Source organism: Rissa tridactyla, chromosome Z (genome assembly GCF_028500815.1).
Source record: "Rissa tridactyla isolate bRisTri1 chromosome Z, bRisTri1.patW.cur.20221130, whole genome shotgun sequence".
NCBI classification, from domain to species: Eukaryota; Metazoa; Chordata; class Aves; order Charadriiformes; family Laridae; genus Rissa; species Rissa tridactyla.
Window position 1 is genome coordinate 27,655,514 of NC_071497.1, and position 25,245 is coordinate 27,680,758.

Genomic DNA, 25,245 nt, shown 5'->3' on the forward strand with positions numbered 1-25,245 from the left:
TGAGCCCTATTTTATTAGGAGTGCATATGCTTTGCGACGGTTAACAAATAAACAAAAGGTTGATATATTAACAAATCTGATTCAGTCCCTCCTTCACTGAACCTTTGTTAACTTAGTATATTATTTCCTCCTAAAGGCAAAACCCACAAAATACTATAGCCAAATTCTTTTAACGAGCAAAAGAAATATCAGCACAGAAAGTACTATTGGTCTTAAATCCAAAACTCACCAGAATAATGGGGTTTTTTTTTCTACTGACTTTACTGAACATTGCACCAGATCTTTCTTTGGACTTTAGGCCAAAACCTTCAGATACTGAAATGCCTATTTGCATCTTCAAGCATTTAAGTCCTAATGGTATTTTAAAAAAATTCCTCCACTGCCAGTGGTTATCTAGTGTTGAACCAGTACCTAAATCCTGAAGTTCCATTTACAGACAACTAATAGGTCGCTCAGAAAAACTTGCTTCACCTCCAAGTTGATGTCACAAAGCCTGTGACTGTGACAAGTTGATGTCACAAAGCTCTGACTGGTCGGACAGATACCTGTTTTGCTAGAAAAACTTTATCACATAGACACACTTGATATCCTAACTCTGGATAAAATGAGTGGTTTTATTCCAGACAGTGCAGCTGAAGAAGCAGGGCTTCAGGTTGGGGATATTCTGATAGCAGTCAATGGAACTGATGTCACCAGCATGCCACATTCAGAAGCTGCCAATCTGGCAAGGAAAGGTAAGTTTGAATCACAATAAATTACACGGATTGCTGTACAATGCTCCAAATACGTATAGACATGTTGGGTGATGGATGCAACAAAAATCTTAATTAACGGTTTAATGCATTAGTATTTAATATGGTACTATTACCTAAGTCACGTTTTTATCTAGACCTGCTAGGAACACAGAAGAAAATGGACATACAAAAAATTCCCCAGAGCACATGTGACGGTACTGCTTCTGTCTCTCCTGCCTTAAAGGAAGTGACTGAGAAATTCCTGAAAGTGACTGCAGAGACACCAATACCTTATTTGTGACTTTTGCTTCCTCAAGGAGAGACTTCACAGCTTGGTTCAGTGCACCCAGTAGCTATTTCTGTGTCACCAAGACCTGAAGTCCGGTTAGGAGAGCAGAAAGGCTATTTCATGAGGCACCTTTTGCAGCACCACGGTAACAAGGAGTGAGCAATATTAATCATGCATATTCTTCCTGGAATTGTGATGACTAAACCCAAAAGATGCCCATGTTTGCATGCTGAAAGTTAATCTACTGCAGATCTTTTATTTATCCCAGATATGGTTTTGACAAGAGCTCATGGGAAATTCAATAAATTAAAATCCTTTTACAAGACAGTGACAAATCTAACTCGACGCATACCAAGTTCTTTAATTATAAAGGTGCCATTCAGGCTGTTATATTTAAGAGTATGTTGAGTCTTTTAGTAGATAAATCTCTTATTACTGGGTATTTTTAGCTCCTCAGAGAACACCCCCTGGCCTAAATCTTGGCACACAGACAGCATTCCCAAAGTCAAATGTCCCCAGAAGAGAAATCCAGCAAATGTTTTGCAAATGAAAATGTGTTATAGTCACATATCTCATTCCTTTTTAAGGTGTTGCCACCTGGTCTGAAGTAGTATCTGATATAATCATAATTTCAAGCCTTTAAGGTCAAAGCCATTTACTGATAGCGTCAGTGAATAATATGAAATTGTACCCCATTGTTGGTAACAAGAACACATTTTTAGTCTATCTTGCAACCTAACACGAGCATTTACCTTTTGCAAATGGTAAGTAGACACTTTAGCACAGGTTAGCCTCCAACAGCCAGACCCCTCAGTGAGGGGCACAGATAATAGAAAAGGTTAGTAGGCTCCATGGCAAGGAAAAGAAAGAATTCTCAAGAGCATACGTAAGATAAGAGGGACTGAAGGTGCCCCTAAGAGCATTCTCAGCAATTTTTGTATAAACTCCAATTTACGTACAACCATTTGAGCAATGAAATCCAACCACTTCTCTAGAGTGATAAAATATGCAAACACCTAAGATGCTGCTTGCAAAGGTAGGTCACAAAAACTGTTTTAAGAGGTGTCTTCAGATAGCTGGCTCCATTACTAGTCCTCAACAAAAAACTGTTTTCATTCCTGAGTTTCTGTTAAACAAAGGTTAAATATTGCTTGATTTAATTCATCATTTCCTAGCCTGCTTTTCTTCTTGCAACTTCTAGAAGCTACATTGGGAGGAGAAGGGCATGGGATAGAATACTGCCTTCCTGCTCCGTACCCCATAGGGGTATTCAAAAATACCCCTGGTATACAGACTGGATTATAGTTTTGACCTATGTTTTCACATTCTTCATGTAATATTTTAGGTCCTGATATCCTGACTATGGTGGTGGGATCAGATATCAGCCGTTACCCTAACACCCCCAGACCTACCTGCCGAGGATATCTGCATAAACGAACACAGTCAGCGATATTGAAGGGCTGGAGAAAGAGGTGGTTTGTGCTGAAACATAATGGCTACCTACACTATTACAAACACAAGAAGGTAAGGAGAGAGCCTGGTGAGGAGGCAAGCTGTGTCCTGAACTACGAAGTACAGCCGTATTGTACTCAAATGTACAGATCATTATCTTGACTTGTATTATTTGCAGAATAACATCAGCACTAAAGATGTTTTTGTATGTGGTTGAGTAGTTCTGTCTTCCGGTATCCCAGTCACAGACATAGACACTGTCAGGCTTTTATGGATTCGTATATAATCTCTTACTTCTGATCATCAAGAAGTCTATGAATTGGGTAGGCTCTAGGAGGCTTTGAATGAGATTAAGTAGTTTCAGATCTGTAGTAGCTCTATATTCCATCTATCTTTATATGTATTTTCTTAAACAGGCATGACCACGAGATTTCTTTGTGTGTGTGAATGAACTATAGACCTGCAGAGAGATGTATTGGGAAGGCTCAGTTTCTTCAGAGTAGTATTGCTCAGCACTTCATCCTCTGTCATGTGGGTAGGGAGCTGTATAGTACTTAGTACTTCTAATTAGTATATAAGACTTTAACTTCATCTAACAGTAGACATTCAAAACAGGAGTAAAACGTGTTCTTCATAAAGAGAAATAAAATACTTGGCTTTATTCTGAGGTTCCATTTCAATACAGTATAATTTACAACCCTCTAGTTATATGGTGAGTCTTAATGTCCCTAAATCAGTGACTTTACAGTTATCTCAGCTACAATCATTTGTATATATACAATGCTACAGTTATTTTCCACTAAATAAATGAATAAATAAAGACATCACATTTAAAAAGAGGAGGGGGAAAAAGGGAGTTTTCCTTTCAAGTGGCTAGCTCTGCAGGTGGGGGACAACTGGCATGGGCACAGCTCATGGCCCTGGGCCACAGCAGTGCCAATGAACTCACCTGCCCTTAAGCAGCATTTTAGTGTAGCCTGTGAGGTGGTTCAGCAGGTACTGCATGTACCTGTTTTTTTTTTTATTTTAAAATTACAAGTTACTAATCCCTTTCCCTGTGTAGCTTCACGATGAAGTTATTCATTGAGAAACTTACATCTTTAAAATCAAACAAACAGATTGATTTCAAAGCCTGTTGTCTGTTCAGGGCTTTTTGTGGTAAAACATTTACAGCTTGTAAAAAAGATTCAAGGTCATCCACTTAGCAATTTTTTTAACCTGACTTCAAGAAAACTTAGAGAAGCTGATAAAATTTGCTTTGATGAGATATTTATCAGTAGATGAATGCCAAGTAGCTTCCAGGGAATCTCCTAGCTAACCCAGGAAGAACATCAGCAGAAATATCAATTCAGCATATGAAAGGTGTGTACGTATATGTACACACATACATGTGTAGATATAGCAGCACACTTTTGTAATAAACATGAATATAATCTAGGCAACAAGGTGGCGTTAAGGAAGTTCAACCAACAGAAGAGTTCAGTCATGATCATGAATCTACCTTTATGTTGTTTTTTCAACTGTGTCATCTCTCTCAATTTCATACATCATACACTATATATTTAACTTTTTGCTTATATGTATTAGCCTGTTGGGTCATTTTTACTTGAATAGTAGAGCCACTCCAGTAAAATCCTCATTTGAAACTTTTTCCTTTTTAATAAAAGCTAGAAACCAAATTATTTTTCCTGAAAGAAGCTGATGTAATGCCTCACAAGGACTGTACTTTGAGGACAGGCATGGATTAGTCTTTCTCGATAGTTCAAGATCTCTTATACCCCTCACAATACATTCTGGTTCCTCCTCCTGGTGACCCTAAGCATAGTTTTTCATGGACAATACTGTTAAGATGAAGAAAAGAATTCACATGAGGCATTGCCATTTCATATCCAAACTGAAATTAATCAAGCTTTCAACGTTTAAGCTTCTTGATCATAACCGAACACTTCTGTGGGAAAAAGGCATTTTGTGAAAAGTAATTAAAATTTGTAGAAAGAGCTTGCTCTTCTACAATTCTCTATCCATCTGACATTTCCAGCAGAAAATCTGGTAGGCTTATTTCTCTGCATATGCCATGATATAGCCATCTAATCAGGGTTATGAGGCAGAACCACTGGTTATACAACAAAGCAGTCTGGCTTTCCATCCTCATTATTACGACAATATCTACTCTGGTCTCAAAGCAAAAATAAATAAACAAATAAATCACACACTAAAAAGAATACAAACAGATAGAAGCATTTGATTGGAGAGAATTTTTTATTTTGTCTTAGTCAGGTTTGTCATTAAACTCCTGAAATGTGAAAAAAAAATAATCTAGCTATGCCATTTAAATACTCCCCACTTTCCAGTCAACTAAGTACCTCTGAAGACAAAAAGTGCTAGATAAATTGTATTGAGGATTAGAAGATGCCTCATAATCTTACATTCATTAATATTTAATTAAATTTACTTTTATTTCTTTCAAATAGCAGGTTTCTTTTTAAGCTTATCTTTTCTTCCCCAGCTAGCTTTGTCTTCTTTACTGCACTGAAAAAAATAACTATTTCAATGATACTAACCTTATGTTTTGATAGTAGGCTCTTTACCCTGAAAGCATGCATTTGCCTTTGCTTAAAAAGACTAAATAAATGTAAAGCACTGCATAAATATTTTATAGTAATAACTACTGCTTGGGTTTTTTTTGCATTGTCCAAGACTAGTGCCATTCAACCACTTTGTAATTATTTCATACCATTTTATTGCCAGCTGCTCTCCCTCTGTCTCTGGACTCCAAAGCATACATTGAAATATTGCAGTACTATTTTAGAAACTGAAAGCACAAGGACCACCTTCACTGCCTCGTGTGCTTACAGAGTACTCTGAAGAGTCATTTAGTAAGACAGAAAGAAAGATACTTAAATACAAATACGCTTCTTCACTACTGAGAAATCCAATGCCCAAATGAAGTAACAGGGAGCTCAGCTAGACTCATTCTCACCTCTTCTTTCTTTTGGTATGATTTCTGTCAGGGCATAAGAGGAACAACGCATACAGATGCAGCTCATCCCACTTTCTTTTCTAAGGGAATTACAAATAACGTTCTCAGTTTAACACAGCATTTATATAACATGTCAGCAGCGTGATTAAGTTGGAAACATTATGTTCCAGGCCTTGCGTCACTCAGGAAGAAAATGTTTTCCACTTAGAGAATCACAGAATATAGGGTTGGAAGGGACCTCTGGAGATCATCTAGCCCAACCCCCCTGCCAGAGCAGGGTCACCTACAGCAGGTTGCACAGGAACGCGTCCAGGCGGGTTTTGAATGTCTCCAGACTTGGAGACTCCACCACCTCTCCGGGCAGCCTCTTCCAGTGCTCTGCCACCTTCAAAGGAAAGAAGTTCCTTCTCACGTTTAGGTGGAACTTCCTATGCTCAAGTTTGTGCGCATTACCTCTTGTCCTGTCCCCGGGCACCACTGAAAAGAGCCTGGCCCCATCCTCCTGACACCTACCCTTAAAGTATTTAAGTGTTGATGAGATCCCCCCAAGTCGTCTTTTTTCGAGACTGAAGAGACCCAAATCCCTCAGCCTTTCTTCATAAGAGAGGTGTTCCAGTCCCCTAAACATTTTTGTAGCAGTTCCCTGTCCATCTTGAACCAGGGAGCCCGGAACTGGGCACAGTACTCCAGGTGTGGCCTCACCAAGGCAGAGTAAAGGCGGAGGATGACCTCCCTCGACCTGCTGGCCACACACTTCTTGATGCACCCCAGGATGCCATTGGCCTTCTTGGCCACGAGGGCACATTGCTGGCTCATGGTCATCTTGTTGTCCACCAGGACTCCCCGGTCTCTTTCAGCTGAGCTGCTCTCCAGCAGGTCAGCCCCCAACCTCTACTGGTGCATGGGGTTATTCCTCGCCAGGTGCAGCACCCTACACTTGCCCTTATTGAATTCCATAAGGTTCCTCCCTGCCCAACTCTCCAGCCTGTCCAGGTCTCTCTGGATGGTGGCACAGCCTTCTGCTGTGTCAGGCACCCCTCCGAGCTTTGTGTCATCGGCAAACTTGCTGAGGGTGCACTCTATGCCCTCATCCAGGTCATTGATGAATATATTGAAGAGGACTGGACCCAGTACTGACCCCTGAGGAACACCACTCGTCACTGACATCCAACTAGACTCTGTGCCCCTAATCACGACCCTCTGAGCTGTGTCTTTCAACCAGTTATCTATCCACCTTGCTGTCCTTTCATCCTAAGCTTCCCTATGTGGATGCTGTGGGAGACCGTCGAATGCCTTGCTGAAGTCAAGGTAGACCACATCTACTGCCCTCCCCTCATCTATCCATCCAGTCATGCCATCATAGAAGGCTATCAGATTAGTCAGACATGATTTCCCCTTGGTGAATCCATGTTGAATACTTCTGATAAGCTTTCTTTTCCTCCACATGCCTTGAGATGATGCCCAGAATGAGCTGTTCCATCATCTTTCCAGGGATGGAGGTGAGGCTGACCGGCCTGTAGTTCCCCGGATCCTCCTTCTTGCCCTTTTTGAAGACTGGAGTGACATTGGCTTTCCTCCAGTCCTCAGGCACCTCACCTGTTCTCCAGGATTATTCAAAGATTATGGAGAGTGGCCTAGCAATGACTTCCACCAGCTCCCTCAGCACTCTCGGGTGCATCCCATTGGGGCCCATGGACTTGTGGATGTCTAATTGACCTAACTGATGCCTCACTTTATCCTCCTTAACCAAGGGGAAGTCTTCCTCTTTCCCTGTTATTTTCTCCAAGGCCTGGGACTCCTGAGGGCTGGGCCGAGCAGTAAAGACCGAAGCAAAGAAGGCATTGAGTAACTCCTCCTTCTCCGCATCCTCCGTCACCATGTCTCCTGTCTCATTCAACAGTGGGCCCACTTAGTGGATATGAAATGTTCTTTGAAACTGTTCATTGGAGGCAAGAATAATTCAGGGAGACAAAAATAGTTCAGGATAATCTGCATGTCAGTATCCAACAAATGAGTAATCAATATTCAAGTCTTGATTCTGATGTTATGAACAACAACTTACATTGGTGTAATTCCAGTGACTCCAGCAAGGTCATGCCTGATTTCCACCTATGTAACAAGACAATCAAGCCTTTTATTTATGTCTGAAGGGGTGCGTGTAATGTTTTGTCGTGGAGAAAGGAAAGGGTGTTTCATCTTCTCCTTTAGTCCATATCAACAGAGAGAGCTACATTTCCTCATCATTCCTATTTACAGGCAGAAATTATCCATCCCGAGCTTTCCTTTTCCCACCTACATTAAAAAAGAGATTGATGTTTCTAGAGCTTTTTACATACTGACTCACCCATGTAATTGCTGCTGTTTCAGACTCATCTCTATCCAATCACATATTGATGAATTGATAGCTGCTGCAACAGATTCAGTCACTTTGCATACAAGGTCATTTTATTTTTCCCTCAAACAATTGCTGCCACTGACCTTGACTCTACAATCCATATGAGTAACTAAAACACATTTTTCACCTCATTGGACATAGCTGTGTTTGCCACCTCATAGCAGAAATATTGTGCACATTGTGTTAGAACCTTATTTTGTGTAAATTACCGAGATCAGTGGAGATACAATAATTTATAATATCTTTGCCTACACTTAACAACAGCGGAGTTCCACGAGACACTCTACAGTTCTGATCCCCCTTTGTCCACGAGACACTCTACAGTTCTGATCCCCCGTTGTCCAGATCACTGGATCTTCTCAAACATGCTGTCTCCTTCTTTGCCAATGTGCCCAGTTTTCATCCTAAAGGAAAGACATCTGGACATTATGAGGAGATAGACAATGACGTACACTTAAGTCCTACCCTGAGGCAAGTACAAGCAATCAAGTTTCTTGTGCTTGAACTTACACATTTTTTCAGGGAAAGCTGAAAGCACATCAGCATAGTCAAACATTGCTCCTTTCTTTACAGATAGTAGTGTCCGCTCCTCTAAAACTAGTATTTGTTGCTCGGCACAGTAAAGCAACTACAAAATCACCACAAAATGTCTATGGTGAAGGTTTCAGTGTAGGACTGAGAAACTTTAACCAGCTTTACATGAGACCAGTAAGATAACAAAAGCAATCTAGCCACAGCAGTAGAGCATCACCTCAACAGGTTGTATAAAGTTCACACAAATCTCTAACCTGCCATCACCAAGTCACTTTTAGAACCTGGCAGCTAACTTGGGAACTTTAAAATATGCTGCAGCCTTCAGGATAAAAAAAATACCGGTCTTGCAAAACTATTAAAAAGGAGGAATATAATTCCTGGGACCAGGAACAAATGGGCCAATAAGGGGCTTAAAGGCTGTGGAGCATGCATTCCTCTATCAGGAGGGTATACCTGCTAGAGAGCTAACAGTGTTCTAGGCTCAGTAGGAAATCACAATAATAAAGCATTACAGCCAAAAGCTTGTTTCCCAAAATTCCTCATAACAAATATCCCTCATGTAAGGAGCTCAGCAAATTAAATGCAAGGATTTATAAATCCACTAAAAATGCCAGCCAAAGAGAATTTCCCAGTTTCAATTCATTGTTGCCTTCTTACTATGTAAGACTGGTTAAAAAAATATGTATAACAAGTGACTTTTGTGGGTCAAAGGAGAAAAAAAAAGGTGGAGTTGAGGGATCCTTAATAAAGGATCATGTTTGTAACAATGCCCTAATGCCTCTCTGGTTTGTGTCTTGCTGTCTTCCTAGGAATTATTCCCTGTCACTTTGCCATAAATAGACCCGGGGAAAGAGGATAGTGAGATACATAACCAATCTAGTACCTGAAAAGGGAAATATGAAGTTAATGTCAATGAGTTTATGGTACAGGAGAAACTACAAAGATGACTGTCTCCAAACAGGAAAGCGTTATCAATGTATCTTCCCTGCAGATTTCCTTTCCAGATGTGACAGACTGATGTATTCCAGTCAAATCAGCTCTGTCTGTCAGGTCCTTATATTACATTTGTCATTTATTCCATTTGTCTTTCCAGTTCCCTCAGCTAAGAATGATGTGGAACAACAGTAGTTAGGAATAAATGTCTAAAGAGTATGAGTTTGCTGCCAGCGTTTTGTATGGACTGAAAGTAGGAAAGTCAAAAGAAGAAACTGTAATAGGAAGGAAGTAGAAGCAGTTAAGTTGGAAATCACTGCCCTGACAGAAAAGAGCATGCTTTAGAGATTCAGAGTAGCAACAGATTGAACTGTGAATAAAGAGCAAATTCACCTTCACATGTAGCCCAAGCCTCAGAGAAATGGCCTTCCTGATAGTTCATGGTTGTAATTCTCTGACACATGCTGTAAGAAAACTGCAACACATACTCTTGAGAAGCTGTCTCGCTGAACACGGTGGCAGCAGTGAAGGGGAAGGATGTGTCAGTCTCTATTGTGATTATATATGATAATGTCAGTTTGAAAAAGAATTATGATTTACATTTCTTAGGCTGACAAGTTTAACGCCTCTAGGAAGCCCTCAGGCACAGTGTGACTGACTAAGAAAGTTTCTCAAAGCTGAGGCAAAGGCAGTGGGAACAAAGATGTGCATTTCTTAACATCCAAAAGGAGTTAGACGCTAGCTATTACATCACCTAAGGGATCAGATGTTAGGTCGTTTTCCCGTTTCCATTATAAAGCCAGTCCATTTCAATAGCTCAAGAGAATCTTGTCTTCTCTGTTTATTGCACTTTAACGCAGCCACCATATTGGTAGTTAAGTATTGCTCAGATAATTATACAGTGCTATTTACATTTAAAAGGGTCCATAACCTTCGCTTTTTCTCAACAGCAGAATGCTTTCCTCATTGAATATTCTTTAATTAGTGGTGTCTAGGTGAGGGAAATTGCTGTGCCTTAGTTGTGTCTATTAGGGTAGGTTTATGTTTGTAAATCATCCCACTCTCACCCTCTGCCTTATTCAGAACACCTGGAAACTGTATTAAAATTCGCATTTTCTGTTCATTTCAAATAAGATTCAACAGCAACATTTACACACCTCCTGTAACAACCTGGATACCAGTCTTCTATTTACCCTTTATTTCACGTTACTTTGTACCGAGGCCTCACAGAACAAGTGAAAGCCCTCCCTAAACACAGAGAGGAAATTTAAATATAGACTTAAATGTTCCCTTTTCTACAATTGTCTTCTCTGTACCTGGGAACAGAGCATTTTACAGAAAGTGTATTTACAAAAATTTTGTACCTCAGACACTACAGTACACACTTCTGGTTGCTTGTATGCGTCCTATTCTGTTCCCAGTAGAACAGAACAGAGAGAAAAAAAATGCTTTTAAATGAGTTTAATTTCTGTGATATATACAGAGTCCAATTATTATACCAAGAGAGAAGTCCTCTGTCTGCCATGTGTGGACCCTTCACGTCATTTCAATCTATGACAAACATTCGGTCTTTTGTTCTCTTGAGCAAGTCTGTGCGTTCATCGCTAAGCCTAAGCACTTTATATAAAAGGCTTAGCTATAAATAGATTTAGGTCTGAGCCATCGCTCTTAAAGATACCGCTCTATTTGTTCTTCTTTCTTGCTTGGAGCTTTATCGTCATAGTCTGGGAGCTGCCACATTATTTAGATCTGGTACAGAATCTGATTTCTTCTCTACTAATTTCCATTACTCCCATGGCTCCAGGATATTTTTTTCAATTTGCATTTAAGAGGCTGCTGAATCCAAGGTTTTGAATACTTCCACTGTATTATTTATATTAATAAATGAGAAATAACACTGGCTGATATGATACACAAGTTAATTTTGGCCTACTAACAGATTGCACACCCTGGCCCAGAGAAGGAGTCATAATTGGATACATTATTTGAGCTGATTTAAGTTGTTCAAAATTTTAACCCCCACAATAGTTCTTCTTGTGAGGCTTGGTCCTGCAAACTGAGGTACAGTTTGAACTGTACAAATGAACAAAGGTTCATTACCTTTTGTGCAATTAATTGCAGTGAATTAATTAACCTCAAAAAAAGAACCAACTGGAATGTGAAGAGTAATCATATCACAACACTACCTGATCGTACTTCATCTGACAGTCAATATAGTTAGGTGTAGGATAATTAGGTTCTTCAAATCAGAGGAGTTTTTCCATCTTTTTCCCCTGTTGTCTTGCTGCTCTTCAGTATGTTTCTACTCTCTCTAGTTTAGATGTAAATTGTTTAAAGAAAAACGAAATATGAAATAAATTCAGCTCTACTGCTGAAAAACGCCACACAAACAGTTGTGGAGTCTAGTGCTCTTCTTCAATGACATATGCAACTCCTTTCCTCAAGGGGAAAGGAAAAAGATGCAGGGGAAAGAGATGTAAAAGCCTTAGTCTCTCCTCTGCACCAATGTGCCCAGCTTGAAGAAGAAATGCAAACAGGCTCTAGCTATAATTTCCTCAATATCCGAAAAATGAGCCTGGAGCAAAGCACAGTGATTTAAAAAAAGAGATAGGGAGGGGAAGATTTTAGAGATACTACTAAGCAAGCAGCACCAGGCCTCAGGGAGAAGGTGGTCAGGTGAAAATACTGCAAGCCTGAGATCAGCTGTGTTGGAGAAAGTTAGGCAAATGAGAAATAAAAAGCAAGAAGAGAAAAGAGTTCATTTCCCTGTCCTATTTAAGAGGTGTCTAGTTTAAGAACACAGGGGCACATCCAGGAAGACATTTTTGAAAGACAGTAAAAAATTCAGTCTTTCCACTGCCAGGCTCTGGAGCTAGCCAGGCTTTTGTTTCTGATTTCCAGTGCTACTCAGTTTTCATATTGTGTTTTAGATTTTTTCTGTTTTTTCTTCTAGAATTTCATCTTTCTGTAAAGTTACTTTTATTCCATTTTCCCAGTTTTGTGTATCTTAATTTTAATCTCTTTTCATAGTTATCCCTGTTGTTGATTTTTACTTCTTTCACTGCAAACAGCTTGAAAGGTTCATATAGCTTTTCAGCTGCTCCTTTCTAATCGACAAAAAAGCTTAACTAGAATAGCAAATATAACTCTGCTCAAACAAAATTCTTTGAACACAGTGAATCACTCAGGAAATGCTATGAATGTCATTTATTTTCCAGAATTATTTACATCAAATCAAATAGGGCTGATTTGTGGACCCCCCGGGCTACATACACTACCTTAATGACCATTTCGTACAATAAAGGAAGGAAACATCTACTTTTCTAATCTTATTTCTCCCTTATTTCAGTCTCTCATAGTTATACATAGTTTAATATTTTCATTTTTTTGCAGAAACATTTCCCCTAAAACGCAGGCCATCTTAAGAAAACTAGCAGCAAGGGAAGGATTACTTCAGATGTTTCTATTATTCTTAGAATAGCATTTACCAAAGCAGCATATGCTTTCTGCCTTCTACCCAGGGGACTCCATCCATGTTAAATACTGCAGACAACCAAGAATCCATGAAATAGCTGATAGCAACCTTGAAGGAACCAAAAATCTTTTTTACGTAGGAACAGAATGGAACAGGAGTAGCTAAAATCTGAGTTAGTGCATTTGAAATCTGTACGATATATACCATCAACTCCAGCAGCATCACATAGTTATATTAGATTCCATAGTGTCTGTATCATCAATGGGTTATTCTGTAGTAACAAGCATAAGAAATTACTTTTATAATTATTTTTTCAGCAGCAAATCTTTGGTACTTTTTGTAATAAAGGGATATTTGCAAAAGGAATGCTTTCAAGATATTATTCATGAAAGCCACAGGAGTGAACAGAAATGCCCCTTACATCTAGCTTATGAGAATTAGGGGAGCTTGGCTGCCTATTAGTCAATGAAGGACATTTGGTGTCGTTTTGAATGCCTCAAATCCACCTTATTCTTTTCCTAGATGTATTCATTTGAAACGGAGTGGACATAAATCATTCTTGATGACACAGAGCTCTATCTGCATGCATTCTAGACAGCACAGAAAGTGTTTATAAAAGGAGTTTATGGGGACGTGCAATAATAGTGGTCACACAGGCATTTCAGTATCTGTAGTGACTGCTGCCTTCAGGCCAGGGCAGTCAGTAGAACACAGACCCTGGACCGGATCCTGCTGAATAACACTTCATCAACCTTGCACTTATTATTCTTTAGACTAGGAATGAGATTTGGAGGCTGAATATGTGTTTTGGTTATGATGTCTTTGCAATGTAGTTTTCTGTCTGAAGGCATTATGAGTAAAATAGGTCACACAGCACTGACGACTTTCAGGATTGCCTTCATCTTCTGCACTGACTTTAGTTCTGCATATAAAAAAAAAAGAAAAGGAAAAAGAAGAACGCAGAAGAATCTAGGAAATGCATTCATGAATGTTTGTTTACACTGTTTTTCAGTATTGGGGGTTATTTTGTCCTACAGAAAGTTAATGTATAACAAAGGAATAATTACACGTGCCAATGAGCATACTAGTAAGTATTTAACTATATAATACCCACAGGTGCGTATATTGTTCATGGAAGGATAGGTGTGTTTATTTTTAGCCTAATAAAACAATTACATGGGGCATTTACAATTAAGCTTTTACTGGCAACATTTAATTAACTCCCAATAATCAACTGATTTTATTCTATGAGACTCTACCATCTGTGTATTTTGCAAATGGCGCTAACGCTCTTCATATGTCCCAGCATTAACTCATGTTTTCCATTTTATTGCTGCCAAATTTGATGCAATTTTTAGAACCCCAGTCATAGCTCTTCAAAGCAAGGGGGCTAAGAATATTGTTTAAAACACAGCTAGAGTTGTCACATCATCACACTGTCCTGATGTGTGCACCTTTGTTTTGAGTTAAGACACATACCTGAGGGGAGCTGGGCTGGGAAAGTGAGGGAAGGAACTGCTTCACCTACCTACTTACATTAAGGAGCTTAATGGTTTTTTACCACTAACCACAGAGAAAGACATTGACAATGCCCTTCAGTCTCAAAGAGCTTTAACTCAATCAGGAACAACACAGCACAGAAGAGTTTGAAATGCTTTCTGTCGAAAGTTGTCTGAAATGAATGGGAAGGGTTATGAACTTAATGATATTTAGGGCAACTTTGCAGAGGAAATAAAACCCAGCCTTTTAAATTATGCTCACTGTTTTCTGAATGTAAGCTTTTGTTCCCTATATCTGCACCTATAAGGTGAGGTTTTCAGACTGCAAGCAGCATTGATTAGTGTAAAGACTCATACTCCTAAATTCTTTGGTGCACTTTGAAAATTTTACTTTCACTCAGCTGCACCCTCAAAAGCTGGAATATTTACAACTAGTTAGTGAGGTTTCCGCATGCAGATATGGCTTCTGATGAACCAAAAACAACTAAGAGAGCAAAAATAGAGATGCAAATTTAGAGGGTGTTTGACTAGTTTACCTTTTGTGACTGCACTGTATATTCTGAGGCTGCTGGTCATTAAACCATATGATGGTTCAAAGGCATCAGAGCTTATCACCAACTTTTACAACTTTGAATATTCCCTGAGTTTATCCCCATCTCACAGGGGTTGGTTTTATATTAGTTCTGAATTTGGCACTCTTTCTCTCTAATTGCAGGATGAAGGGAAGTGCAGACCCCTGGAAGTAACAAAGCTGGAAGGAGCGGAAATTGGTGTTGACACCAGTCTGGGTAAACCATTTGTTTTTAAATGCATACCTCAAAGTGGACACAGGATTTTCTACTTCTGTGCAACTTCCAACCAAGAAATGAAGAGGTAAGTGATCTTTCATTTTACAGGGTCAGTTTTGTTATTGCGGTTTGGGGAGAGGGAGTCTGAATTTTGGGGGGATGTTCACAATACCTGGCTCAATCAGTACAAACAAAAAATCTCTCTCAGCTACTCATGAGAAAATGGTGTTTCTAATTTTCATTTGCAGAAGTTTCAAAAATTATTTTTCAGCTTCATCGTTTTTCTGATGAGAAATTTTTTTCATAAAGTCTTTAATATTCATCCCACTGATTTATCTTGATTTATCTCCAGAAAAATATCTTCACCCATATTCTTATGCCTTCTCCCCTACTGTTATATCAAGTGGAAGTGTAAATCTTCCTGTGGATGTTAACTTGCTTATTGGTCATTTCACATGAATGATCTCCCTTCTGCCCAGCAAGGTCAATCCCATCTTCCATTTCCTTTTTTGTCATTCTGGTATATTATCATTTTAGTATTTTAAAGTGCAAGTATGCCTCAAAAGCATATTGGTCCTGATAGGAGGCAACGAGTTTGGGTTTGACTCAGAGTTAGACTTAAAAAATATTCTTTTTGCGTTTTCCAAAGACTATAGCTGACAAAATAAAGACAATAAAATCATCCAAAACAGAAGAACTCTTTAGGCTTTAATTTTCAAATGCACTAAAATCTAATTATATTTTCTTCTTTGTTTTATTGTGAATTATCAAAAATATAAAGCTATGAAGTAGGATAACATTTGGTATTCATCCACCCATCTTTTTGTAACATCTTGCTACTTATCATAGCACCCATCGTTGTAATACCAGAGTATTTTCCAGTTCCAAATTCTATACCATCCATAGCGCGAAAAGAATAACTTTGACAACAAATAGCTTGCTTTATTCTGTAGCCTCCAATTTCAGGATTCTTTATGTTTCCCACAAATTCCTTATCTACATTAAAACAAAGACACAAGAAGAGTGATCATTTAGCCTGACATGTTGAACTATATTCAAAATATATAGATTCCCATGTCTGCAATACTGCCTTAATTTATTACAATTACACAGCAGGCTTTGAGACTTATTTTTCTGACAGTTACCAATGTTTATTTAGACTTAATGTGCTACTTTTCTATCTTGAAGCCTTGAATGTGTTCTGAAAATTGCATATCCCTTTCAATGCTGTCTATGTCAGCAAGAGTTAAAAGAGGCAGTGAAGCACGTGTATTCTCTACCAAACTAAGCGATTCTCATTTTTTGTCATGTTACAGGTGGCTGGAGGCTATGGATAAAGCGGTGCATCCCGTCCATCAGGTAATGCTTTGTCTATACAAGAAGAATGTGTACAGCAGATTGTGCAGAAAACTGAGCGACAGTAGATGTATTTGACCACGGTCGGGTGCAGACAGCAGCGTGGAAGCTGCGTACTTTTGTTCTGGGCTGCTGGGATGTGAATCAGCTCCAATCTAAAAGCCCTGTACAAGCATTACTGTGACTCAGCAAATGCCACGCGGAGGAATCAATCAAAATGCTCCCTCTCCAGATATCAGCAGCTTTAAGCTGGTTGAGAAACGTAACCTAAAATGAGTGTGGTGGGAAGGGGGGAAGGGGAGAGATGACTCTCACAACAACGTGTTCTGCCCTAAGTAATACTGTGTGGAGTACAAGGAGAGAAGGGCTATATCTTCTTAAGTATTCCCTACAAATCTGCCTTGGTTGCAAGCTACCTGCTTTTTTCGACAGAATATTAGAAAGTGAGGGGGAGCAGGCGCGGTGGGAGTTGCTGGGTTCTTTGTTTTCAGGGATAAAGTTAGTTGGTAAGTTAGTTAGAGTAAGTCAGCTGATAAACTTTGATTTATCTCTATCTCTTTATACAGTTATATTCTCTGCTGGGAGAAACATAGCCATAACTGATCTTGAGCTGCTACAGAGGCAGCTTTCTCAGCCCAACATAATTTATTATGAATAGCCTCTGGCTGAGCCTGAACTGGGACCTGCAAAGCTAATTTTAGTACTTCAGGGTTGGAAGCATAGGGGTCAAAGCTACTGTATGGGCCCTTTCCTGGCCCCATGATTCTTATTCTTTCCTTATATAGGCAGACCACCTTTTCAAAAATATGCTGTTGATCTGTAAAATCTTTTTTTAGAAAATATTTAGCTACTGAACCAGCTTGGTTTTTAGTAGAAAGAATGTGCCACAGCATCCTCATAGGGAAGCTTAGGAAAAGTGGGCTTGATGAATGGACAGTGGAGTGGATAGAAAACTGGTTGAAAGACACAGCTCAGAGGGTCGTGATTAGGGGCACAGAGTCTAGTTGGAGGTCAGTGACGAGTGGTGTTCCCCAGGGGTCAGTACTGGGTCCAGTCCTCTTCACCCTCAGCAAGTTTGCTGATGACACAAAGCTGGGAGGGGTGGCTGACACACCAGCTGTCTGTGCCGCCATACAGAGAGACCTGGACAGGCTGGAGAGTGGGGCAGGGAGGAACCTTATGAAATTCAATAAGGGCAAGTGTAGGGTGCTGCACCTGGGGAGGAATAACCCCATGCACCAGTAGAGGTTGGGGGCTGACCTGCTGGAGAGCAGCTCAGTGGAAAGAGACCTGGGGGTCCTGGCGGACAACAGGATGACCATGAGCCAGCAATGTGCCCTTGTGGCCAAGAAGGCCAATGGCATCCTGGGGTGCATCAAGAAGAGTGTGGCCAGCAGGTCGAGGGAGGTCATCCTCCGCCTCTACTCTGCCTTGGTGAGGCCACACCTGGAGTACTGTGTCCAGTTCCGGGCTCCCTGGTTCAAGAAGGACAGGGAACTGCTGGAGAGGGTGCAGCAGAGAGCTACACTCTCTGGGGGACTGGAACTCCTCTCTTATGAAGAAAGGCTGAGGGATTTGCATCTCTTCAGTCTGGAAAAAAGACGACTGAGGGGTGACCTTATCAACGCTTATAAATACTTAAAGGGTGGGTGTCAGGAGGATGGGGCCAGGCTCTTTTCAGTGGTGCCCGGGGACAGGACAAGAGGTAATGCGCACAAACTTGAGCATAGGAAGTTCCACCTAAACGTGAGAAGGAACTTCTTTCCTTTGAAGGTGGCAGAGCACTGGAAGAGGCTGCCCAGAGAGGTGGTGGAGTCTCCAAGTCTGGAGGCATTCAAAACCCGCCTGGACGCGTTCCTGTGCAACCTGCTGTAGGTGACCCTGCTCTGGCAGGGGGGTTGGGCTAGATGATCTCCAGAGGTCCCTTCCAACCCTATATTCTGTGATTCTATGATTCTATGCTCAAATGCAGAGTATGTATTAAAGTCTACATTTTTGCTGATGAAATAAAATCATCAATAAAAAAAATAAGAAATTTGCAAGGTACAAATTACAACCTGCATTAGTGCAGTGGGGGAAAAATAAAAAAAAAAAAAAAAGAAAAAGGAAAAATAAGTTTACTTTCCTCCTTTTCTCAACTCAGGGCACATGAGTGACTCCTTCAGCAGTGTGGTTTAGTGGTGGGTTTCCACACAGTGAAAAGAGGTGTTTATTGTTACTTTAATTCTTTTTCCACTGAAATAAAACTGGTCAAACATATATTTCTTTTGGCTTCATCTTTCAGATGAGACTGTAAGTGCAAAATCAGATTTGTTTCAAAGTATATTCTACCTGGCTGTGTTTCTTAAAAGAATACAAAGGAATCCACATACCTGAAGACAGCAAAAATAAATAAAACAATTTAAAGTGTGTACCCTAGCCAAAAGAAACAAAACATAGCCTGAGCCAAAAGGGAGGATAAAGGCATACATGCACAAAAGAAAACACATCAAACGAGTCATTCTTTACTGTAACATGCAATAATAACTTGTTGGATAAAAAGTTCCAACATTATATATACAGAAAGATCTCTCATCCACTAATAATACAATATGTTGGTCCTTTCTGTGCTACTGCATCTTGGTTTTGGCTACTTTATCTCTTTCAGTTTTAAGCAAACAATATCCTTCTCTGAAATAAATGTTTGATTTAATATATTGCTTTCATTGCCTAGCCTCTGATCTTGATGAACACTATATCTGTTCCTTCCTTCTAACTGGACTTTCCATTCAGTTGGATAGAAAAAGCTTATATTTTCCTTCTTTTTTGTTTGCTATACTGTTTGTTTCTGACTGTTTGCAATAGCTAGTGTGTTACAGTACGGCTCTCAACCCAATGATATAACAGACCAATATACTAACACTAAGTCATCTTAATGAATCTACAAGGATAGCTATTTTATGAATACACCTAATATTACTGAAGTCCTCTTCTGCACTTTGTTGCAATAAGTCTCAGCATGTTTAGCATCCATAAAAAAGAATACAGCTAGCTACATTGTGCCAGGTGTTTTTTCTGTCATTGCCTTGTCAAGGATACTAAAGAACTATCATAAATAAATGCAAAAGAAAACCCCTGAGGAAACAAACAGGACACTATTGATATTGCACAATATTCTCCCCATGGATTTCAAATGACAATGGCGCTGGTTGATGTAGAATTCTAAATATGTATTGTAGACAAGCAAAGCACACTAGGAGAGATTGACTTCCTAACACCTCTCAGATTTAAAGGAGATGAATAAATGCTTTAATCTCACATTAAAAAACTCGGTCTTATTAAACAACAGTTTAGTTTTTCCTGATTTTCCTTTTGGATTCTCTTATCATACAAATAGCCTATACAATGGCAGTGTCCATGGGTTGAACTTTCTCTTCGCCCGTAAATGACAATAGGATAATTTTATTAATGAAAAAGAATCTGCCTTACAGAAAGGGGTGGGAAGGCATCTGCAATCATTTTCTGTGTGGTAGCGCTTTCATCCAAGACTGAGTGCTGTATTCTGGCCTCAGACACCACCACATTTTCTCTGAACCCAGAGGGTAGATGGTGAACCTTGTCTTGCCAGACTGCACATACTGAAGACTGATGAAGTCAGGCAGTCACCAAGACAATTGTTTTTAAAAAGCTTCTTCATACAGCCTTGGAATGATCTTATTTCTACCAGCAAAACTTGTACTGAAAAACAAAATAGATGCAGAAAAGACAAGTTACTATTGTAAGAAGAAAAAGAAGTTGGTCATTATTTGCCATCAACTACAGGTTTTTCTAATTGTGTTTTCCACACTGACTTTTCAAATCATTTTCACAACAAAAGTTCATTTCCTAGTAGGGGACTAGAGCATGTGTCTTTATACTAGTAGGTCCTCCTTAATTTCTTACCAGAACTTTTCATTACATGCTTACTTTACAGAACCATGTGTGGGTAGATGTCACACTGCATAACACTACACTTCCACCCTTGGCTATCAAAAACCCTGAGTGCCTGGGGCTTCTCCACCAGCTGGACAGAAGCAAAGATGTCTGGATTCAGCACTACTGCATTCTGAAGGATGGCTGTTTGTACTTTTATGCTACTCTCCGGTCTACACCTGCCCAAGGTAGGGATGGTGGTTGGATTTCAATTGATCATTAAAGCAGAAAAGTTTCACTGCAGTTTCCGAGTATAACTTTTACCATTATAGAGTTTCTTACCAGCAAACTCACTCTGTTCTCTGGTGGTGAGTGAAGGAAGACCAGGCTCAGTCTCTTTTCATAACACAGCTACCTCATTCCCCAACATGTTCTTTTCTTTTCCTCCTATGGTCTGAATTTTTCTTTCTGGATTGGAGCTAGTCAGGATCTGTGCACATTACCTCAGGAGCAAGTATCAGCAACAAGATCTACCCTTCCAAAGCACTTTACAGTGACTTGAGCCAGTCCTACTGACGGCAGTCTGCTGAAAGCTGTCAACACCTCTGTGTTAGGTGACATCCTCAGAGGGACAGACATAAACTTAGATTGGTTTCTCTGCCACCACCAGGTTTTCACATGGCCTTGTCAAAGCTAGTCCACACATCAACAGGAGAACTTCCCTACTCCAGCAGAGGTTGGCGCTCCAGGCTGTGGCCATGGTCATTTGCAGCTAAAGCTGCCACCTAGCAGATCTCCCCATACCAGAAGAGGGTGTCTGGCCACTCTCTGAAAGCAGTAACGTGAAGCTGCTGATGTCAATTGCAAGTAGAGGAGCAGAGTGTCACACACTGAGGAGACCCTGCAAGCACAGCTCTCTGAAAGTCAGTATCTAAAATAAAAAGAGATGCTCCAGGGAGAGGGGATGGATCAGGACCTGCAACGCATTCTGCCTGTGATAAGGAAGCTGGCAGACACAAAAATCAGAAAGAAATGCTATTGTACTTCTGCTTATTAGCCAGCTTTCAAATAAAAAGGGAAGAGGTGTTCCACTTTATAGTCCATACCATTTACATAGCACTTTTCACCTGCCAAAGGTCATACATATGAAATGCCCAGTGATTTCCTCTCTACATGAAACTGAAGCTAAGGCTTACCCAGAGATAAGCAATAAACTAGGTGAACGGCAAAAATTAAGTCTTATGTGTTTATGACACCCAAGTCTATGCTTCTACTGCTAAATATGTCACTTGGGTGTTTAAATACCCTACTACATACAAATTCTTGTATACAGTAGTGTTTTCTCTCTTGTTATTGCAACTATTGTTTTTTCCAATTTCAGTACAGATTGTCACTCCCCCATACCATTCTCAATGCTCTAGCATTAATTTGGTGCTCTTGTCACTACAAGTGAGAGCCAAAAAAAAAATACAGACCCTGAAGAGAATAACAGGAACATTCAGATGCAGTTTATCAGCTCTGCGAGTCTTTTTGGCTATTAACCATGTATGTATAAAGTGATTGTTGGGTGAAGTGAGGTCTGGAGGAAAAAAACAACAAACAGCTAAAATGAAAATGTCCTGAAGACCAAATTGTGCCTAATGCCTTTCCATCACGGCTGGCTAGTGTGGTCTGCAATGATGTTACAGTTACTAGTGGGTGGCAGCAAGGGAAACCAATGTTGACTCTAGGATTTTTTTTAATGTTGAAATTCATATTGCTTTAGGTTTCAAAGAAAGAAAAGAACATCAAAAACTAGAAAAAATATTTTACAACTTCTTACTTAATAAAAAGCTAAATAAAACTACACTGCTGATCATTTGCTGGACAGGAAGCATGTTTTACAGTATTTTCAAATCAATTATTGGAAGAAAACCCCTGAACTTTCACATTTTTAAATATTTCACATGTAAAGTCTGTGCAAGTCTGTTGAAACATGCAACATGATGCATCTGGAAAAACAGCTTTAAAGAGTTGTTGGTATGCTTGTAAGTGGCAGTAATTTCATAAACAGTATCTGCAATACACATAATGCATGCTATTTCATTCTGTTCAGGTGGCCTTTACCTACAGGGATATAGTGTGAGTGAACAATCTCTGGGCTCCAAGAGATCTGTAATTGAACTCAAACCTCCATCTGAAGAATTTAAAACTTTCTACTTATGTGCAGAGAATGTAGATGAAAACAAAAGGTAAACCAAACTTCTTTTTTTCCAGTTTTATTTGCCAGACTTTAAGATACCGGGAACACTGTCGCTTGGGAAGATCTAGTGATAACTTTTCATTCTATTTTTACTTGTTCCCCCAGATTAACCTTTAACTGTAGCTTTAGTCAAACTGCAGTACAACATGCTGGCCCATCAGTCCTGCTATTGTCAATGCTGGAACTACAGCCAGGCTGGCTTGCAGAGGTTCAGAAAGAAACCTGGGTGAGGTGCCTTTCACAATGATGTGTGGGTGATTACACTAAATGAAAAGCTATGGTACCTCTCCTTAGAGATAATGGAAAGTATATCCTCCTCGTTCCCAAGAATGATTTATTTACAACAATGACCATTAGAATTAAAAAATAAAATTGACCTATGGAATCACATTCTGAAGGTGAATTCCTTCATCATAATCCAGCCAAATTCCATGGCTGTCAGTGGGAGTTCTACTTGTCTAAAGACTACTAATTACATCATTTGGGTTTTAATCTAACAAACAAAGGACAAGCTTTTAGCTATGCTGGAAGCTGGTGTTAAGATATGTTATTGTTGCAGTCAACTCCTCTGTCTCCTGCATCTCTCCAGTCCACTCACTATTAGCACACATAGTACAAACAGCGCACAGCTGTACAAACACCGCTTATAAAAGATGTGTTTCAAAGAATGTAAAACTGCATGTATGACACTTGATCAAGAACAGTTGTTGATCTTTGATTTCTTCTAGGTGGATTACAGCTTTGAAAGCTTCAATTAACAAATGGTTACCTCTACACCAGGCAATCCAAGATTTCATGAATAGACCACTGGAGGAGACAAGGATGTGAGAAGAAAGCTCTTTTTTTTTTTTGCTCAATTTCTGTTTTCCATTAAAAATCCCATGCTATGTCTTATGGTTCATCTCAAAAGATGCTCTAGTAGCAGCTAATCTTTAGTATTGCTATACATTCAAAACTTTTGTAAGCATTAGTAAATAAATATAAAGCAATGTTGCCTTCTTTGTGTCTGTCTTTGTTTTGTGTTTCTACTTCAACTCAAACCATGCACAAAGTCTGCTTTACAGGTGTGGACTGGCATCAGCATTTATCTGATGCAGACAACAGAGAAAGCACTGTATTTCAACATATACTGTGTCCTCCCTTATGTTTCGTATCTGCACCCCCTTTTTTGCAAATGCACCCTTTGCAAAGACTTCTGCTTTTCCATCCAGAAGTTTCATACGCAGGTTTGCCTTTAAATTTCTAGGTAGTGCGGGCTTAAGGTTGGGGCAGGCTGGGCTGACTGAAAGGCTAGCAGCTACACACTACTACAGCACACTTTGGGGAGTGGAATAAACTTGTATGATTTGAATGCATACTTTTATATCTGTATATTCTATCTCAACATAAATTTTAATTTTACAGTGGTTTTGATTTTTTGTCCATTTGCCATCACAGCACAGCACATTTGTGGAGAGAAATCCATTCAAGAATCGAAGACACACTTTCATCCAAAGTTATCAGTAAGAGACAGCACCATAAACCTCCATCAGGGATATCAGAGTTAGACATCTGTGGTTATTATAGCTGGTCATATACATAGTGTTTGACATTATTCTCTAACATTAAAATAATTCCTCCCATGAATAAATCTGGGTATTCAGTTTCCAAGCTTCCCAAAATACTAATTAAAGTAAAATAACAAAGGTTAGTCACATTTATTTAATTGAAGCCATGTGCTAACCAAATATCTCATCCCAAGAAATTTACAAATTGATGCTGCAGCAGGCACAGAAAAGAAAATAATATGCACCCAATACAGAATTAAAAAAATGCCCATTTGTGAGATTTTATCACAAAACCTGTGATACTTGGGCTTCTTATTGTGGTCCTTAGACCTTGAAATAATTTAAACCCACCAGAACCTCAGCTACTTGCTTGCTCTTATTATCACCCTGGAAAATATCAATTGCAATGCCACAAAAAGCTAAAAAGCAACTGGCGCTCCCCAACCACCACAAATGTATTTTTTTAGGAGACTGATTCATTAGCTTTAGATACTTGAAGTAATAGTACTTCAAAGAAAGCTCTTAAATATTTCAAATGGTTTGCTACAGTGATTTGAGTGATTTAATTAAAAAATAAGAATGGTTAGTTAAACAGTGTAAGCAATTTCCTGAAAACAGGCATCCAAGCCCAAATACGTTAATGCCCTTGCTTTGTAGAAATCTGTGCTTTGAGGTAAAATGTATAGCCGTATTTGAAAACAAGCAGTCATCACAGTCATATTCTACATTTACTGCTAGAATTTTGAAACTTTCATATTCAGAAATGAAATTCACAACTCTGAGAACAAGTAATCATGTAGGTATAAACTACTTCTTTTTCTTACTCTTTTCCGCATTGGAGAAAATAACACATATGGGTGAAGTACAAATGCTGTTGACTTGAGACTAGTAACATTTCCTAAAGAAAGGAAGCAGAAAAACAGGCAATAGGTAAAACAAATGCAAACAAAATGAAACACAAAAAAGTGTACTTCCCATTTTAAAAATAATAAAAAGCAAAGAAACAAAAAACCTATTTTTGAGGAGAGTGGAGTCCATGAGAGGATTGGTCCCCCCACGGGACCCAGTTGTTCCTTCATTTATTACTAGCTTACTCAGTATGTTTTTCCCTTTAACAGGTGGCACTTACA

The 25,245-nt window shown here is 39.4% G+C and overlaps 1 protein-coding gene across 2 annotated transcripts in view; it reads left to right on the plus strand.

The window, feature by feature from the left end:
- LOC128902723 (uncharacterized) overlaps positions 1-23,556 on the plus strand; it is a 49,060-nt gene extending 25,504 nt beyond the window's left edge. For both annotated transcript variants that reach the window (XM_054186172.1, XM_054186173.1), the window contains 7 exons: positions 624-734; positions 2,369-2,547; positions 15,007-15,164; positions 16,396-16,438; positions 20,388-20,574; positions 22,422-22,557; positions 23,297-23,556. In XM_054186172.1, coding sequence (XP_054042147.1) covers positions 624-734; positions 2,369-2,547; positions 15,007-15,164; positions 16,396-16,438; positions 20,388-20,574; positions 22,422-22,557; positions 23,297-23,396 — 914 coding nt within the window. In that variant the 3' untranslated portion in view covers positions 23,397-23,556. The remainder of the gene's footprint in view (positions 1-623; positions 735-2,368; positions 2,548-15,006; positions 15,165-16,395; positions 16,439-20,387; positions 20,575-22,421; positions 22,558-23,296) is intronic.
- The last annotated feature ends 1,689 nt before the right edge of the window (positions 23,557-25,245 follow it).